Source organism: Seriola lalandi, unplaced genomic scaffold (assembly GCF_002814215.2).
Source record: "Seriola lalandi dorsalis isolate HSWRI2012SDOR001 ecotype SW California unplaced genomic scaffold, Sedor1 jcf7180002054901, whole genome shotgun sequence".
NCBI lineage: Eukaryota > Metazoa > Chordata > Actinopteri > Carangiformes > Carangidae > Seriola > Seriola lalandi.
Window position 1 is genome coordinate 6,239,315 of NW_019525453.1, and position 19,790 is coordinate 6,259,104.

Sequence of the window (19,790 nt, forward strand, 5' to 3'; positions counted from 1 at the left end):
AAACAAGCAGGACACAAAATACCAGGTCAGCTTTTTCCCACTTTTTCCATTGTTCATGCTCAGGCTAGGCTAGGCTAGGCTAATCACCTGGCTCTGGCTCCAGAGCCATAACCATAACCATACCGACTCTAAATAACCATATTTCCCAACTATTCCTTTAAGTTTACAAGTAAATAAGAAAGTATCAGTTTCATCCTACCAGAGTGAAATGTTGTATTTTTTGGATTTTATATGAAAAAATACAACTCTATATGAAAAAAATAGCCATTACCTTCTATTCTGCTCACAGAACAGTATCAAACTGTGTGTCTGTCAGCCCTCGGCAGACATCAGAAGGCAATCTGTCAATTACTGGCTCAATCAAACAACATGGAGTAATTGGAGAGGTCATTACTGGTTTAAATTAACTACTAATCTTCTTATCTGCGTACAGCTTTAGAGGAGCATGTGCTTGTACATATTGTGTAGAGCTGATTGAAAAAAAAAAAAAACGTGTGGAGGTAATTGGTACAGATATGTGCTGATTGGCTGAAATGATTAAAAGTGTCTGGTTTCACATCCTACTCCAGCTGCAGTCATGACAGAATGTGAACCTCCTGTTGTGAAACAAGCTGGTAATGGGGAAAAGGATGAAATTATTGAAATTACTGTTGAAAATCCAGGCAACATATGTTGACAGGTGCATAGTGCGATCGTTCATGTTGGGTTTAACACAACAAAGGGTAAGATTTCATGAGAAATGTGCAAATTAAACCATCTTCTCAAGTCATCGTGCATTCTTCTTCTTGTGTGCTGTAAGGTGTAACTGGAAACAGCCAGCAGCCACTCCTGTCTGTATTGTAATTTACAGAGATCTGTCATTTAGTTTTATTTGTAAAGACATGTAACTCTTTTGTCAGATTATTTAAAAAAAAAGCTTTTGTCAACTGTTGGTTCTAAGTAGATCTCAACTTTGAAGCCAACGTGGACAAGAAGTCCTTAAACCTGCAATATCTGACTATTATTGGCTGAGACCAGGATGCAACATTGACATACTTACCACCTTTTAAGTTGATATGGGGAACTTGTCGGCAAACAGTTACTTATTTACACATCCAGCTGTTATGAACCAACATTATCATTCATTTGGAGCCGTGTTTCTGTCTACTAGATGAAACATTCACCCTCTTTTAGCTCTGTGTTTGGTCTTTACCTACTCCTGAGGGAAACTTCCATCTTTCTAGCTGCTAAATGCTCCACTGTGTTCACCAGTCTGTGTGTTTGGTCCTGAGTAGGTGGTGTATAGTTGTTTTTTTATGCCTGAAAACAGCTGCCTGCTGCAGCTGAAAACACAACGCTATGAGCGCTGTGAGAGAGAACCAAAACAGGAAAGTTGTGGATCAGACAGCTGAACAATGGGCTGAAACTCACTACACCGCTCTGTGAAACCATGAGGAGCTGCAGATTCAGGTGACAATGCTCTGCAGGTTTATCTCTACAAACAACACCTTTCTAATTGTCACAGTGTTTTGATGTTTTAGTTTCATACAGTGTTACTATAACATTTCAATGTTATTTACAAGTTTTTTTTTGTTTGTTTTTTTTTTTAAAAGCTGCGTCCTTACAGAAATATTCTCTTTTATTTTATAGTATGTTTTATGAGTTTGAGTGTGAGTTGGTTTAGTCAATGAGGTTCTTATGGTACTAGATGCAAAGTTAAGGGATCACCAAACTGAATTTATTCTGAGATGGACAGTTGCCAAGATATTTAGTCTGGACCAACCAACAGACATTGCCATCTGTAAAGCCATTCCATTAACACAATTAAAACACATTTTACCTCTCTACACTAACATATACTTACATTTTATGAAACCGTTGTGCAAAATCAAATATCCCAAAGTTGACGAATACAAAAGAAACAGCCAATTTCACCTGTGATGAGTCACCTGGTGGAGCTTTAAAGTCCATTTTTCCTCACTTTCCTGCCATGTGTGCATTGCATTGCTGTAGTAATAAACCCACTAAACAGTTCAATACATTCACAAGCTGTTCCACGCTGTCCTCCTCACAGCCTCTCCTGATGGAGGCAAAGTCAACGATCAATTCAGTCATAATTATGAAAGTTATTTTGGCCCTGGAGAGCACTCACAGCGGGAGGAGAGAGAGGAAGTTTACCCATCCTGTCATTTTAATTAGATCCAGATTTACCACTCACAATCTTAAAGGGCCCCATAGAGGACTGCAGAAGTTCACTTGGCTTTGGGTTTCTGTTTCTGAGCCTCCGCCACAGTTTACTAACAGACAGGATGTTGGCTGGAAACCACAGCTCAACAAGAGGGTTTAAACTAACTTTACCACCTTATGTCTGTAAGCTTCCAGGTTCTGTTGTAGATTTAAGTGTAATATCAACATTACTACTTATGTGACATCAGGATGTGTTCATAATATATATGCACTAGGCAGGGGTCGCTTGTATGACTTTTAACCTGCTGTCTAACCTAACTGCCTATATTGTTCTGTCAGTGTCACAGTATCAGTTTCTTTGCATGAGAATTATTTTTCTCTTGTATGATTTTAAAGACTCAGAAGATTCAAAGGGCAATGCACTGCAGAATATCATTTAGCCTATATCTTTACTCAACATAAATTTATAGATTAAGAGGCTGTTTTAACATGAATAGAAAACATTGCAGGCCAATAAAACAAATCTTGAAGTCAGATAGTGAGATTCCATTAAAGAAAAGCTTATTGTAGCTGTCAGCAGAACCTGATTTACTAAGATCAAGAGAAGCAATTTCCTCTCTCTATAAAATATTGTCCACTTGATGTTCTTTTTCCCAAATGACTCAACTGGAAATAGTCACGATTTGTACTTTCATGGTTATTTTAACCATTTAAATTGGTGAAAGAGCGGAGGGTTGAAGAAGGAGGTTAAATGGTATGAGTCAACAAACTTTTTCAACTTAAGTAGGCTGTGAACTGTATGTGAAGGTCCAGATTATAGGAATTAATATGTCTTTTTTTTTTTTTCATTTTCACAGATATATGAAAATGCTGTGGAGACTTTGAATTCCAACTGTGGCCACTACACCAACAATCACAGCACCGCAGGGTTGTTTAAGGACTGAGTTCAGTCTAACATTTTAATAGTTAGAGGAAATGTTTGTATATGTAGCAAGCTGACTGGGGCCAGGAGACAGTTAGTGTAGTTTATCTTAAAGGCTGGAAGCACACAAACAGCACACACATGAGTACAAAACAGAAATGTATATATGATTATAATATGTATAATATGAAGCTAAAGCCAGCTAGTGTATCTTAGCATAAGGACTGGAAGAAGAGGCGCACAGCTAGCCTGACTTTTTTGGCAGTGATTTCCAGGCCTTATTCTAAACTAAGCTACATACTGCAACACAGCCAAAGTTAGTGTCAACAGATGTTCCCAGTCCTGCCAACAACTAAAGCTATTGTTGCATTTACAGGAGGTAATAATATGCCCTCTGAGCAGCACTACTTTTTCAGGGCAACCTGGACGCTACAGTACTATCATATGGAGCTAGCTGGTTAGCATGCTAACTTCACTAGAAGAAGCGAAGTAATAGAAATAGAAGCAACATTGGCGCTGGAGAAATATTTGATGCTGAACTCATTCCATCTCTTCTAGACCTGTAAGTAAACAGCTGTTAATGCTAATGTTGGCTATGTAGCAATAGCATATTTTATAAATAGCCCCCTGAAACAAACACATAGGATCTTGAAAGCAAATAGGTGTACAGTATTTCCCAAAATGTCAAACTATTACTTCAACGAAATGAAACCTGCACAACAGTAACAAAGATGTGGAATATAGGGACGTTTGGATGTCTTTTCCGATCACTGTATAAAAAGCTAGTGTAAACACACGGGATGTCCAATGAAGAGCAAATTATTTAAAGAATATACAGTATACAAACAGGTTGAATAAACAAAGCTGTCAGCTGTGTTTGTTGAACCTGTTCTATTTTCTGTGAAGGAAAATCTTGAGTTCCAAAATCTTGATTTGAATTACAAACTTTGATCTACAAAGGAAGTTACACAGACACACACTATTTCGCTCACTGCCTTACACACGTGCGCACACACACACACACACACACACACACATTCATGCCACTTCAATTAGATTCTATTGGATTTTATTAAATCTTCCTTGAGCTTTCACTTCACGGCAGCATCCATCAGAGGTTTATTATTTATCTTGCTGTCAGGAACTGGCAGCTTGTGGAATCCCATAGAGACTGAGAGGAATAGTTGTATACGTGTGTGTGTGTGTGAGTGAGTGAGTGTGTGTATGATTATGTATATGTATATACTGTAGAAGTACTCCGGTCTGCAGATGTATACATATTGTGTTTGTCAGCATTTGCACAGACTCTTTTGTGTTAAAATTATAGCAAATTCATTGCTCTGAATGGGAAATCATATTGTGGCTAATTGCAGACATTAGCTCAGAATATTAGATCCGTGCATGTCTGCATTATGCAAATATAGTTAAAAATGCAAATGTTTTCATTCAGCACTAATCACTGATCTTAGAAGAGTTTATCTTTGATGCATTATAGAAGAGAAAAAATAGGAATACATTAACAGTAATTGGTGAAAACTAATGTAATTATATCACTTCTCATTTGTGACCAGAGCTTATACAGTTGATCTTATACAGACAGGCGAATGTTGAATAGATTAAATATGCAAATAACCACCTTACACCACAGATGCTGTTGTCAGGTATATTTTAATACTGCTAATAATTCTGAAGTTTGTTTATGTTGGTCACACCATTTCCCTAGAATTACAATATAAAACATCATCCTGTTCCAATGCACAGAATGGGCCAAACACACAGCAGCGTACAGCATTGGTGTGAGTGTCTGTGTGTGTGTGGGAAAATGGAAATACATTTGTTTACTTTTTAGAAAAATGTCATTTAAAAGCAACTGTGATGGAACTACTCAGATGCCTAAATTAATGAAAAGGAAAAAGTAAATCTGAGTGGTTATGAGGGTAAATGGCTCTTTGGTAACTCAGAGAAGTGAAACATGACAATGGGCCACGAGCCAAAAAGATTTGGAGCCACAGGTTTCATTTTTAATCCATGCATTGTATTTTATAAAATAACCTTTATAAAGTTTTCTTATGTCGAATATTAATCTGAAAACTAATGACACCTCTCAAATAGATGTAGTGAAGAAAAAGTAGAGGAGTAGAAATGTAAAGTATCATAAAATGGCACAATGTTACTTTCCTCTCTCCTCCCTTCATGCCACAGCATAACATCACTCTTAACTTCTACAGTGAGAACAATGTGCAGTGATGAGAACTGCTGCTCTCGCCCTACAAAAATATCCATTACATGAAAAAACAGTCATCTTGTGAAACATTTTGCATTTTGCTGCTCTGAGACCGAGGATTGTCCCAGTGGTCCTACCATTACTCAGCATTATATAACAAGTGGTTACACTGGGGGATTAAGGATATGGGGACTTCGGTGACCAGTGGGGGAAGTAGCAGGAAAAAAACAAAAGTTGAGTGGTTTGAGTCACTTTTCCTTTCAAATATGTTCCTTTGGGACTTTTAAAAGGCATTTTTAAGCTGTAGAGTGTAATTTGCCTCAAACTGGTGAAAATCACCGCCTTATGGATGATATTTGATTCTAGTCTCAAGGCTTGAAAAGTTTTTTGCCTATGAAGATGGGCTCTGAGCACCTTTTTCTTCTCTAAGTCTGTCAATAAAGAATGAAAGCAGTGGTTTGAGGCGAGAATACTGAGATGAGCAGAGATGTTTTTCATGATATGAATCCTGAAACTCTGTAGCTCAGCTTTTAACAGTTGTGTATGTAGTCTGATTGAGAAAATCTTTACATGTAGGGATCTCCTGGACTCTCCTCGGGGATCCCTTGCAGTCCCCTTGAATTTCACATCGAGCACCGCTGCCCCCCCCTCTCACTGTGTGTAAATGTCCTCGCCTCCAGCGCGGCACTGATAAACAGAACCTGCCTGAGCAAATGAGCTGAATCCATCAACCCACCATTACCTAAGGTTAACTGCTAAAACATTATACACCAGGGTCCCTTTTTCTTTCAATTAATTCCCTACATATAGACCTCAACGAAGCCCTCTGGGCACAACACCAGGCCAGTGTACACTCAGTTACACCCACACATCCACAGAGATGCCAACACACACACAAGGAAAAAGTAAAGAAATAACACAGACCAAACAAAACTAAACATACTGCACTTCTGCTCATAAAACACTGGCCGTCGGCCGCTTTCGTTTCCCAGCGGCTGCCACAGGTCAGACAGCAGTTTATATGGGTGTTGCCCTCCTGTATGTGTGTGTGTATGTGTGTGCATGTGTGTGCATGTGCCCCCCTTCAATACAGCTTGTCATAATATAGCAGATAAAGTGCTGATACGGCTGTGGCTGACACTATTATACACCACCACCAGGGAGATGGATATGGATGGAGAGAAAGAGAAAGCAGGAGGAGGGAACGGGTGGGTGGATTGGATGGATGGATGGATGGATGGATGGGTGGATGGATGGACTGGAGTGTGTATATAAGCAATTTGCTATGGCAACTTTAGATGAACCTATAATTTGTCAGAGACTGAGTGAATGTGAGAGAAAGGGCAAAATGGATGGAAAGTGGCGGATTTGCTGGCAGCAGTCTCTTACTCAGCAGCAGAGCCACAAAACATGATGAAAAATGCTGCTGTGTGTGTGTGTGTGTGTGTGTGTGTGTGTGTGTACACATCAACAACTTGCTGTGAATCGAGGGCTCACAGAGAGGCAAGTCTGACACCTAGAGGATGACTGTATGTAGTGATTTCTCCCTGCACTGCCGGACACCAGGAGCTGAGATTTATGAGAAGGTTTGACGCAACATAACGTCGTCCGCATCCCATCAGTATTTCAGTTTGGGATCACAGTTTGCAGGCACATGATTATGAGTGCGTCCTAACCTAACCCCACCAAGGAGTCCCAGGAATAATTTGAGGAAATTAAAAAGCAAAAATCATAATTCAGATACACAAAATGTCTTATTTATCCTGCCATTTTTCATGTGAATTATAAGATACTTTCAACTCTTAGGGCTTCTGAAAATTACAAGCTAAGGAGCCATGAGCCTCAAGAAAGAGGAAAAACCAGTGATATAGAGAAAACCACCATTGACTCACACCCCATATTGCAACACCCCATACTGAGCATGGTTCTGATAGTTTGCTGGTCAAAAGACTAAATTTGACTCAGATGTACGTGCTCTGTGGCGGCTGTGGTTCTGGAGGTAGAGCGGGTCGTCCACTAATTAGAAGGTCGGTGGTTCGATCCCCGGCTCCTCCGGTCCGTGTGCTGAGGTGTCCTTGGGCAAGACACTGAACCCCGCCTTGCCCCTGATGGCTGTTCCACCAGAGTGTGATTGTGATGTATGAATGTGTGAGTGAATGGGTGAATGTGGCATGTATTGTAAAGCACTGGTGAGTGGTCACCACTCAGAAAAAGAATGAAGCTCTATAGATGTCAAGTTTAAAGTTTAGAAATATCTGCTTTTCTCTGTTAATTTGTGTAAACACATTGGCATGATTAAATACGATCACTTCATGTTTTAATCAATTTAGATCAAAGGGTTTCCCTCAGTTGTCTGAGTCACAAGAGCTTTGACTATCAAACATAGATTGGATGTGAAGAGGATGATGGAGTGAATTTTTATCAATCTGATCATCTCTGTCGTCGCTCCAGTTTATCTACAAACAGACACAATCAGAGCCATGATTTGTATTTCAAAACACTTTAATAACATGCTCTTTTATTTCATCAGCCTGTACAGTCAGTACTAAAAGGCCTCACCCAACATGAACACACACACACACACACACACACGAATACACAAAGGAGTCAAATATTTAGACATTATATAAAAGCTTTAAAAAAAACAAAAAAAAAACAATTTAACCAGAAATACAGTCACACTGTAGACTTGCACTTTGGTTGACGTGTTGACATGCAGATTGGAGTTGTACAAAGATTTCTGAAATGCAGAGCGGCTTTGATGTTGACTGTGTTTCAAGTTTCACAACATACAAGTCGAGTTACTATCAAATTTGGCCATCAAAGAAGACGGAGGTAGCGATCTGAAAAATATGTGGCAAGTTTATGATTTAGGAGTGAAAGTTGAGTTTGGCAAAACAGAAGAGAATTTAAACCTTAAGATAAACAACTTGGCGTAGCTACTCTGTTTGTTGTAGTTGTTAAAGGGAACATCATGTTTCTACAGGAACATTCGGGATCAGTCAAAAAAAAAGTGTTGGTGTGACATGGTCTTTCAGAAAGCTTTCAGTCAGGCTTGTGAAATCTCTACACGCTGCTTTCAGTGCAGGTTTACCATGGATGTGAAGGGTTAACAGTTACTCCATGTGAACGGTGCCTTCCCAGTAGAGCTCCGCATCAAATCTCAATACTTTGAGTACCAACCCAACGTGTCGAGTACTGACTTTTTTTCCCCTTCGTCTTTTAAATTCTAGATGGTATTTTAATTTGTCAGATTAGTTATAGTTCTTGCATGACTGCTTGTGTTGGGACAGCATTCAAAATGACGCATTTGAGAAAATTAGGCTTATTTCATTAAACAGAAATATGAGTTTTTGTAGAGCAACATGTTTATATTCCTGAAAGAGAAGAATCAAAGAAATTTAATTTGTTAGAATCATATTGGCACCGGCGTCAAAAATGTCCCCACTTGAAAGGTAGGAATTATGGTCCAGGAACCAAAATTGGACCTCTGTTGTTGTTGTTGTTGTTGTTGTTGTTGAGATGCAGTGCCAGAGAAACTGTGGCTGTTTGGTTTGACCATGTTAATTCAACCAATTGGACGTTTTCTGCGTCCTGAGCAGCTCTGCTTGTATCAGTAAAACTCAATCTGCCGCTGACACAGAGTTGGGATTTCAAGGCGACACGATTGCACTGCTGGTTAGCTTCCAAACGAATAGCTTCAATAGAAGGGGTTTTTTTAAACTACTCTAGTTTCAATTTGGAAAATTTGATTAAAAAAAGACTACACTCTTATGAACAATGTGTTGGCTAAGGAGGTAATCCTGAGTCTTCAAAAAAAGAATCACCGGTTGGCCCATTTACTTCTCAAACTCCTTGTGCATAAAGTCTTATTCTACTGCTCCAGTGACATTTTATTAGCATTTGTTCCTCTGGAGTTTCTGCTCCCGTTTTCCTTGATTTTGCCTCGTCTTCCTTCCCTTGTAACAAAATTAAATGAGGTGTGTATCTGTTCTATGAATATAAATAAAGGATGACTATTAAACATCTTTTAAATATATCCTGACTTTAAAAAAACCTCTGTAACTATGAAGCAACTTCAGTAACTATTCTACACATGAGAGAACATGTAAATTATCCCCAACAGTGAACAAAGATTCAACAAAAACTTGCACCTTTGGTGTAGCTGGTAGTATTTCACTATAACAAAATGTTCAATATTTCATCTGGAGTTTGGCAACTGTGCGACACCTCCGTTAGACTTGAAGCATCGTCTCCACTGTGTAAACAAAGACAAATGTACTGCTTGTCTGTGTGGTTGGCAAAAAGGCTTTTGGGTTGTGGCAAGTTCAACTCAAATATATAAACTTTTAGTTCATACATTGCAAAGAAATTTTTTTTTTTCCACCAGAATCTAATTTTCTTTTCAATTCATTTTAGCAACTTGTCAAAAGAAAGAGGAAAAAATGAGGAAAAGGGAGAAAAACAGTGTGCAGAAAGACAGTTAAGATACAGGTCCACACCACATTGCATGAATAAATTCATTAAAGTGCTCAAAGTAAAGAGAGACAAGAAAAGGAGAGACAGCTAATAACAAACACAGACAAACTGAAATGTAGATGAAAGAGCAGACTGAGAATCACACAAAGAAAAGCTGTGCTGAGTGTTAGAGGATTCATATTGAATGCATTAATAGAAAATGGCCACTATCCTGAGTGGAGCTGGCACATTCAGAAGCTTTCACAAGACTGCAAAAGGTTAGTTGTTCAGAATGAGCCAAAAGCAATATACCCTCAAAGGCCTTACTCATCATCTGGTTTTATGTATGTATAGAAAAAGGTTTTTAATAGAAGAGTCTTAGGAAGAAAAAGGAGTTTTGAAAAGAGACTTGAGTTGAGAAACGAAAGAAAAATAAAATAAAAAGCCGGGTTGAGTGGTCTCCAGATGGCTTTTGTTCCACCTCTTATGGAAAGCAGTTGGACGTCCTTTATGACTCGCATCGTAGAGAGGAGGTGAGACGTCGTCGCATTACATCGGTGGAGGTAAAAAAAAAAAAAAAAAAAGATTCGACCCCTCCTCAGTCTCCTTTGGCTAATGAGGTCGGTGGATTAGAGGCGAGCGACGACGGCTTTCTGAGTTGGGAGTTTTCCTCCTGGACAAACAGACAAATCAAAGATGTTTTAAACACCAGGCGAGATCCACAGCAGCTGTTTTATTCCTGCTTCTTTCTTACCTAGAGTGTCTTCCAGTGAGTTCACCATCACCTTGTTGACCTTTAAAGTTCCCTGCGCCGCTCTGAAGGGAAGACATTGAAGCGCACCGTCACTTTCATCACTAGTCAAGTCGCCGTCCACAGCTTATGAAGGGACTATTGCTTTATTAGAAAGTAGGTTTAATAGAGCTTTCAGGGGATTATCCAGAGTTACAGGGGACAACATTTCTTGAGATAGATGTTGCTGTTTAAGTTTTTGTTTTTTTAATGTAATTTTTCATTTTCTTTGAGAAACACAGTAGAAATTCCATTTACCTCCATTGTGGTGGAGGCAGAAATCACAGGGATGGAGATCTCAACAACAGACCAAATAAAAATGAATTCATTCATTTATTTAATTTAATGTTATTATTCAATTAGTTGATTTGGGTGAAGTGTAGTGTTATTATGTTTAGTACTGCTTTTTGGGTGATTTTTTTAACCAGATTATTTGTTTCAAAACAGTTTTGCAATCAAAACTCCTTTTTTTTCATTTTACATAAAATATTCTTGACTTGATACAAACCTAACAAACATTTTTTTGGTTTAATAAAAAAAAATATCAAAACTTAAAGTCATCCAGCAAAGGTCCAGTTTTATCCATCATCATATACTGAATATAACCACTATGATCAAAGGGGATAGTTAATATCTCAACTTACCTGCTTCACATCCCGTATGTGTGGTATTAAATTATTCAGGGATTGCTGTATATCTGTTATTGCATTGCTGCTTCTTTTTTCTTGCTTCAGTTAATCAAACCAAGCAGGGACACAAGGATGATCCAAACCAACATACCCCTTGATTTTCCGTACAGCTCCAAGTCTTAGCAAAGCCGCCAGAGTGTTCTTCTGGAGGTCAGACGACAACACCTCCGTGTACCTTAGTCTACCTGGATAACACACACAAACAGGTAATAGTTATTACTTTTAATTGAGAGCTAAGGTGAAAACAGACAGAGGCAATAAAAAAAAAAAAGATATGAATTTTGAGAGAGCGAGAAAGAGAGAGAGAGAGAAACCTGCAAGAAGATGTTTGATGATGAACTTCCGGACGGCAGGAATAAACTGTTTTTCTGTCAGCACCTCGGGGGCCTCTTCACACAGGAACCTACACACCACCTGGGACCACACACACACACACACACACACACACACACACACACACACACACACACACACACACACACACAGCTATCAAGGTTAGTGCTGTGTTGACAGTGCCCTCTAAAGGACATCAGCTGTTAAGCACACACACACACATGATGATGATGATGATACACATTTGTCCTGTATACACAGTGTGTGCGCATGCACAAATTTCTTGTTGAATTCTAACAAAAATTTAATTTAATAACAATTATGAATAAAATCAAATTAAGCCTTCAGGAAAATGATACTTTGAAATAAACTTTTTTTGTATCATAAATGCATGAGGTATATCTTTTTTGGACTGATTCACATGCTGTGCAAAAAAATCATGGTTTTACATAGACAAAAAAACACATCAATGCTCTGCTAGATTTACAGATCTACATTTAAAGGTATATTGTGTGGGATTTTCTTTTCTTTCAATCATCACTAATGACCCACTAGAGTTGTGCGGTAGTGTATTTATCTGCAGAGACTGTATTTTCTTCTTATTTTGCTGTGTACAGGACATCTCCAGGCTGCAGCCACTGGGCGTGACTGTGTAGCCACCAGCTGCTAACAGCACACAGGGTGTGAGGAACTGTATAAAACTATCGCTATCGCTGACTGTCTCTCTCTGCTGTCTGTCTGTGTCATGTTGTATAAAGAGCTGCAGGTCTGTGTGTGACTGTTCGACTGAGGGTGGGGCTGAGCCACACACACACACACACACACACACACACACACACACACAGTGCAGAGAGGCCACAGCGGACAAGAAGAAGTGTGCGCTTCGGCTGCATTCACACAAAATCTGATAATGCGGCACCTTCCCGCAGGGTTGTGCAGAGGTGTGGGTGTGTTTATATGTGCTTTAGAACGTAACCGCCATGACAGAATTAGAAAGTAATGTTTTATTTCTCTTATTTACTGCTTGGTTACTTGATGCAAATTAGAAACAGCAAATGGCCAAGAACAAAACATGACTCAAGTAATGTTATAAGACTGAACAAAACGTTGCAAAAACAAACTGTCACTGCTTTCCAAGTCTAATAAGGTTCGGAGGCTTATTAATAATGTGGCCGAAATACAGTATTGGAGGTGCACATTTCTGTATACGAAGCATGTCATAGTCAACATTTTCAAAACTAAACTGTGTGCGTCTTGTTCACCTGGTATCCCTGTAAGAAGGGATCTAACATACTGGTGAGGAACACCAGAGTCCTGTGTCCTCTCTCCGTCACCAGAACCTCCTGCTGGGTGACCTGCAGAGCTCCGGTCTTCACCAGGAGGAAACAGGCCTCCTCAAAGTCCTACAAGACACACAACATGAAAAATAAAAACCACACTGCATGTCTGTATGGCCATATAATCATTTATTTACTACAAGGCCATTCAGTTCCCCACACTTAAACATCTATTTCCTGTACATGAGCGTATAAAAATGTTCCTCACCTGCACAGTAGCTCCAGGACAGAGGATGAACTCATTAGAGAACATGTTTCTGAGGAAGCTGAAGCTGTTGAACACCTCCTCTGGAAAACACACAAAGATTAACATGCAGTCGAAGTAGCCAGTATGCATTCTAAATGTCTAATATTTATCCAGCTGTGTCATAGTTGGCTTTCTAATGTAAATCTTGGAACACAAAGAGGGATTCTCAGGTAACACTGAATTCCTTCAAAGGGCTGAAAAGGAATTTAATTTCCTTTATTTCCTGAGCTTTCACTTTCTGTCACAAACATAGTTTAAAATATATTTATTCAAGCAGAGTGGTCCTTCAAATAAATAAATTCCAGAAAATTACACCATTAAAACAATTTAGTTTGTGGTTTTCCATCTTTACTTGCTTCACGTCAATCGTAATGATTCAGTGAGCAGAGAGCAGCAGAGGTAAACGTGTAAACAGCTGCGTCAGTCTCACGTTTCTGGTTGGAGGCAGCAGTGTGGATGGCCGAGGCCAGCAGTGCCGGTCGGAGGAAGACGTGCAGTGCCTGGTTCCTGTAGGAGGCACAGGAGAGTACGATGACTGCCCGGCTCAAGAGCTCCTCTTCTGGGGTGGTAAGAGTGCTGCGAGGCTCCCCTGGCCCCGCCTGTCCCCCTGCTTCAAGACCAAGATGTACAGTCAGAAGATGGCAAAACTGTTTTTCATGCATTTCCTGCAATTGCTGTTGTTGTTTAACCTCTGCCTTTAATTTCTGTCTGTATTTGATATTTACAAATACACAGCGACTGATTACTTTATCTGTCTAAAGCAGAGTGGATTTCTAGGCTGCAAAAATAGCCTAAGAAATTTGACAGAGTTTGCGTTTGTTCATAAAAAAAAGTAATTGACATAGAATTGAAGAACATATAGCAAAATCATCAATCACACTGCCTCAGTCATGTTTTTACAGACTTCAAAAGATCAAGATGTATTTAAATGAAAAGCTCACACTCTTATCTGTGTCTCAGTTGTTGGGGAACACTTTCTTATCACACTTTTTTCATGCACACTGTTCTGATATGATCAGTCGATTATCACAGAAGAATGTAGCTGGTACTGTTTGTACTGGACTGTAAGTCGCTCTTTCAGCTAGATGCCTAAAATGTACCATGGAACTTAACTTTGAAGGACTGTGCTGATATTAAAAGGAATTAAAAAAAAAAAAAAAACAAGGACATGAAAAAAGAAAAAAAAGGCAAGAACATCAAACAAATAAATACAAACCTTGTTCCAATGCCAGCTGCACTCTTCCCTCAGACATCTTCACTAGACCTCGATGCAGGGAAAGACTGGAGGAGATGACGTCTGGTGGAGGCACGTGGTCTGAATAAGAAAGGAAAGACAGAATAGACAGAAGTGGATGAGAAAAAGAAGAAGAAGAAGAAGAAGAGGACACAGATGTTACAACCACAGAGGAATGATAGTTGTACGTAAAATAAAAAAGGCACATGTGCTGCAGAACTCTTGCATTAGTGACATGGAGGATCAGACTTAATCAATATGGAAATCTGTGTTATCAAAAAGGGCATAATCTAAATCTCATCTACTCCACAGAGCGGACCTGTGGTTTAATGTTAAAGCTCTCAATCTTTTTGGTACTTGAGTTAAAAAATAGATGCAACTCTGACTTCATACCCACAGCATGTGAAAGAAACTGTCAACATCTGTCTTAAGTTTTCATTTCTAGACGCTACATGAATGTGGCTTAGTCTCTTGACTGTGCCTTTAAGAAAAAATAATTAAAACTATTTGCTACAAGTGTTTTGCATTTTTGTTTTCTGTAATTATGAATATTTTAATTCCAGCAAACTTCTGCATTTGTGTTTAAAAAAGGTTTTATCACATATTTTTGTCTGAAATATCAAATCTCAATTATCAGCCTTATAAATTCAGTATTAGTAAGACTCTAGTTTAGTTTATACCAACATGGTTTGATGCCACCAATAAGCTCAAACACCACAATAGATTTTCAACAGGGGCCTTTTGTTAGTCAGAACCCTTGAGTACACAGAGTCTCCAGTATCACTGTGAAGACACTGAATCTGAAGGGGGGGGGGTCTCGGATCATACTGTACCAGGCCAGTGCAGGAAGGCCCCATACTGTCTAGAAAGATCTCGCAGCCACACAGCTTGTTCAGTCAGCTCGTCCAGTGCCACCCCCGGTTTCTGCCCTGACGCCTGGTTCTGGTGGTGGTTCTGGAGCAGCAGAGAGGCCAGGAGCACCCACGGCTTCAGGACCATGTTCTCCTCCTGGGCCCGGACCAGCCTGTAGGCCGAGTCATTCACAAAGCTCTGGATATCCTCACTAGGCCTGTTGGGGACGTGTCTGGAAAGGGAAAGCTTATATAATCAGTAACTACAGTATATGCACAAAACAAAAAATGATATTTTGAGTTTTGTTTTAGTTTCCAGATAATTTCCTGCCGGTGTATCGTACCTTGGTATCAGGTTGAATTGGCAGCGGTTAATTCTGCCCTCTGCTAAACTTCTGACGGACACAGGTTGACCGAAGTAGACATGGATACTGCCGTAGTCTTCACTGAGGACCTTCCTGGCTTTAAACAGACCCTGCAAAGGAGAGAGAACAAGGGAAGCAGTCCGTCACTTACAAATACAAATAGATGTTTTTCAGGCTGAAAAATAACAACTTTTCATTTCAACAATTTTACAGCTTTTCCTGCGCATGACCATGAATGTGTGGTATGTTATTTTCACATTGATTTTCCATTTATACAATATAAACAAGTCCAATGTTAAAGTGACTCACTGAAGTGGACTCCTTGGGTTTGGGTACACCAAGCATTTCTCTGGCGTAGAGCGCCTCCTCCAAGATCCTCTCATAGCTGATACTGACCGGGACCAAGCTCACGTCGAACACTTCCCCTTTAAAGTATGGATCCATCACTATATTCAACAGACCTGCAGGAAGTCAAACACATGACAGTCACAAATAACTTGACTTGACTTAAAAATTTGCTGATTAGAAACGATGCTGGCATTAACTAACTGTTTTTTTTTCCATTTTTCAGTCAGTTTTATTTATTTATATATTTCAGGGTTTTACATTCGGTGCAGCATATGCTTCTCCATCCTTAAACTGTCTATGTAATACTGTATGATTTAATAAGAAACTGTACCGGCAAGAGAAACTATACCAAAACAAAAGGCAGTATCTGATCTGCAGATGAGAGATAACTGTTACTTTCCTCACCTAACTTTGGAGTCAAAGATTTGCATGTTCGGCTTCTGGTCCCTTCTAGGAAAAATTCAACAGGTGCAAATCCATTCTGGAGTTTAAAAAAAAAACACAATCAAAAAATGTTAGTGTTTATTCGCTTCCAGGCTTTACGTCTAAAAAATAGAGAAATGATCATTTATGTCACAGACATTTTATGGACTGTGTCCCCTCTTTTTCACTGGAGGCTTTGCAATAACTGTAGAACATGGCTTTCAAACACTAATGTGGCCACTAGTCACTGCTCCTGAACCTAAGGACAAACATTTCACTCCCTAATAACAAAGACTGTGGAAAAACAACCCTGTAACCTCACTTTAAGCATGGTCTTGACATATTCCGAGAAGACGGCCCAGTACAGCTTGTCTCCTCCGAAGGACCGCCGAATGAAGAACGCACCAGACATCCGCAGCATCTCCCCCACAAACTTCATCCCCATGAAGTCTGCAGGGAGACAGTCACTTTTATTCCATTTTAATGAGGTGTTGCTAATATTCTGTCCTCCTTGTGAATGTAAATTGGGGTGGATAAAACATCAAAAAACCCCTTTCAGTACCACTGCAGTCCATATGCTTGTACATGTGTACTTAATAAATTGGTAAGTCAGCATATACACTCATGTTCTTTCCCATGCTTACCCATGCCGGCAGCAATGACAGGTAGAGCCAGGTCGTAGGTGTACAGGATGTATGACATCAGCAGGAAGTCCATGTAACTACGGTGACTGGGCAGCAGGACAACCGGGTGCTCCTGAATGGCCTGTTGGAGCTAACAACAACAACAATGCAAACACAGGTTATGTGTGTGTTTTTAACTTTCCACGGACACTTGGGGTGTTGTTTTGTGTTTCGGCTGTGTGCACACTCACCCTCTGGATGCCCTCTTCATTGACACAGATGCTCCTGAACAAGGTTTTAAAGACTTTGCTGAGTGTAAAGGCGAAGAAGCGAACAGTGCTGAGTTGCAGGCAATGAGCCATCTCCTCCAGGATGGCTGATGCCTCCTCCTGGATGTCATCGACAGCCCTGCCCATCTCTTTGGAAACCTGTACAAGACAAAAATCAAATACAAAATGACTGGACAATAGTAATAAGAAAAGATGTTATAGAAAGTTTTAATATATTTAACATGGCCCTAATTTTTTTAACCCTGTTTATAATAAATAACTTTCTGACACTCGGTGAGTAAAAATTTTATATTTTACTATTAAAAATTAATAAACACTTTTCTGTTAATTAATTACAAAATATGTACACTTCTGCACCCACTTTAATGTGGTTTGATTAAACCCAATAATACTGAATAAAATTGTGATAAATAAATCATGTCAAAGTTCATACAGCAGCTTGCACAAAGCTACAATCATGAAAAGTTTGGTAAAGACTACAAACTGTATAATTATAGAACTTATCTTAACTACCCTGACAAGTTGTTGCGTCAGATGTCTCTGTTATAACATCAGTCAGGTATAACAACATTCTGCTGTCAGAAAACCTTCTACTCTACCTGATTGATGACGTAGTGCAGCTGATCAGACTGAAGCACCATGTTCTTCAGCGTGTCTGCTTTGCAGGGAGACACTCCTTTGTAAAGAACGGGAGTGTAACATCTGAGAGCGTATCTCAGGTCGCTGGAGTTCCTCCTCTCCTCCAAAATGTCCTCAAAGTCATCTCTTTTCTTCAGCATAGGGTCTCTATGCTAGATGAAAAAATAACATCAGACTGTGTTAGAAAGGTGTATTCTGCTACGATAGAATACTTGAATATAGTGTTTTTTGTTCCCAAAGTTCAGCATGCCAGGCAGTTACTTAAGCCATAATTAGAAGGGATATGTTTTAGTAGAAATTTTACCTGAAATAAATGTATTAATTAAGTATATTAAACCTTTTAGGTTGACCAAATATTGACAAGTGAGGTGTTACTGTTATATGGACAAATCACAGGTATGAACATTTTTGACCCTTTCTGTGATATCTGTGGATAAGGTCACAAAAAAAGTAATAAAACAGTGGCAATACTACTATGTCAAAAAACTCTGTTACAAGTAAAGGTCCTGATTTGCAAATGTAAGTAAAAGTAAAAGCACAATAATATTATCATGTGGTACATCTTCAATGTGGAGCTAGTTTTTGGAGCTTAAACAACAGAAAAACTAATGTGCAACTAAACTAAAATCCATTAGTTGTTAATGTCTAGTATTTATAAAAACTGCCAAACATTTAATGGTCCCAGCTTCTCCACTGTGTGGATTTTCCACTTTTTCCAGTTTCACATTGTAGTGAAACATTGGGTTTATGACTATTGGTGAAATACTTCATCTTAAAACATCACACCACTCTCGGAAATTGTCAGTTTTTCCACAATTTTATGATGTTTTACAGACCAAACAATTTATAGATTAATCAAAAAAAAAAAAAAAATCAGTAGATGAATCTGTTAGCTGAAGCCCTAATAGTTTTAGCTGCTTCATATCATGTTGGGTGGTTTAATCTTAACAATTCATAGCTTATATGTTCACCATTTTGTAAACAGTGATTAAAGCTCACAAATAACTACAGTGGGGTAAAAACCACAATATTTCCCTTAAGTGAAGTGAGGTATAAGTACACCAAGTTTGGAGTTTATTATCTACACCTAGCTAAAAATAATGCAGTCTAATACAACAGTATTAGAAGTTTTGTAATAAATTCTCCTTCATGAAGGTTATAATGTTGGGTTTTTTTTTTAATGTTTTACAGCGGCATTGTTTCAACTGTATGATCGTCTTGGAGGATGTAGTTTGTGGTGCGATCACACAGTTGAATCAACACCTCTCTGAAGCAACAAACGCAATAACACTGCACACTTGCAGAACAAAACTCTAAGAGTGGGATACCAATAGAAGAGATATAAAAGAGGAGAACCGGAGATGTAAGAAAACATGTAGTCGAAGTTGCATGTTCGTCAACAGGCAAAACGGAGATTGCAAAACTAACATGTCTTGTAGAGGAAACACTGCCGCTAAGCAACCCGTTAAACTAATTAAAGCAACTGCAGGACAAAACAGTATGTTTCGAAGCTTTGTTGTATCAGAAGTGTGAATTTGACAGTCACCTGTTTGAATGAAATGTCAAATGTCAAATAGTGGGCACCGAGCTACAGCAGAGAGCTAAGTTAGCTTAGCCCTGTGGCACAAGCAAAACATACATACCAAGTAAACCGCTTTGGAAGCCATAGTTTATCACAGTTCATAAGCACATAGACGCCGCATCCAGTGAGAATATACGTGCACGAGTATGTGTACGGTCCTGCCTTGTTATAATACTTTTGGTAGATAACAGCGGCTGCAGAACTTCACATGGGCGTGTTGATAGGTATTTCCGTGTCATATCCGTGCTATGGTGGCCCGGAAGGACCAA

General features: G+C 39.2%; 1 protein-coding gene across 1 annotated transcript; it reads right to left on the reverse strand.

Annotated features, from left to right (window-relative positions):
- Positions 1-7,796: 7,796 nt before the first annotated feature.
- gnpat (glyceronephosphate O-acyltransferase) lies at positions 7,797-19,750 on the reverse strand. Its single transcript, XM_023430079.2, has 17 exons — positions 19,583-19,750; positions 17,900-18,091; positions 17,262-17,438; positions 17,032-17,161; positions 16,710-16,837; positions 16,370-16,445; positions 15,926-16,077; positions 15,596-15,726; positions 15,234-15,484; positions 14,383-14,481; positions 13,597-13,776; positions 13,128-13,207; positions 12,845-12,985; positions 11,564-11,663; positions 11,341-11,434; positions 10,525-10,586; positions 7,797-10,443 (listed from the first exon to the last, which is right to left on the reverse strand). Exons 1-17 carry the CDS (start codon positions 19,604-19,606, stop codon positions 10,400-10,402), a joined length of 2,061 nt encoding a protein of 686 aa, XP_023285847.1. The 5' UTR covers positions 19,607-19,750; the 3' UTR covers positions 7,797-10,399.
- Positions 19,751-19,790: the final 40 nt, after the last annotated feature.

Coding starts and splice junctions, on each gene's coding strand:
- gnpat (XM_023430079.2), bottom strand. CDS start 19,606: ATGGCTTCCAAAGCGGTTTACTTG. Junction 17,162..17,261: donor ATGAAGAGGGCATCCAGAGG/GTGAGTGTGCAC, acceptor TGTTGTTGTTAG/CTCCAACAGGCCATTCAGGA. Junction 15,727..15,925: donor AACCCAAGGAGTCCACTTCA/GTGAGTCACTTT, acceptor TCTCCTTTGCAG/GGTCTGTTTAAAGCCAGGAA.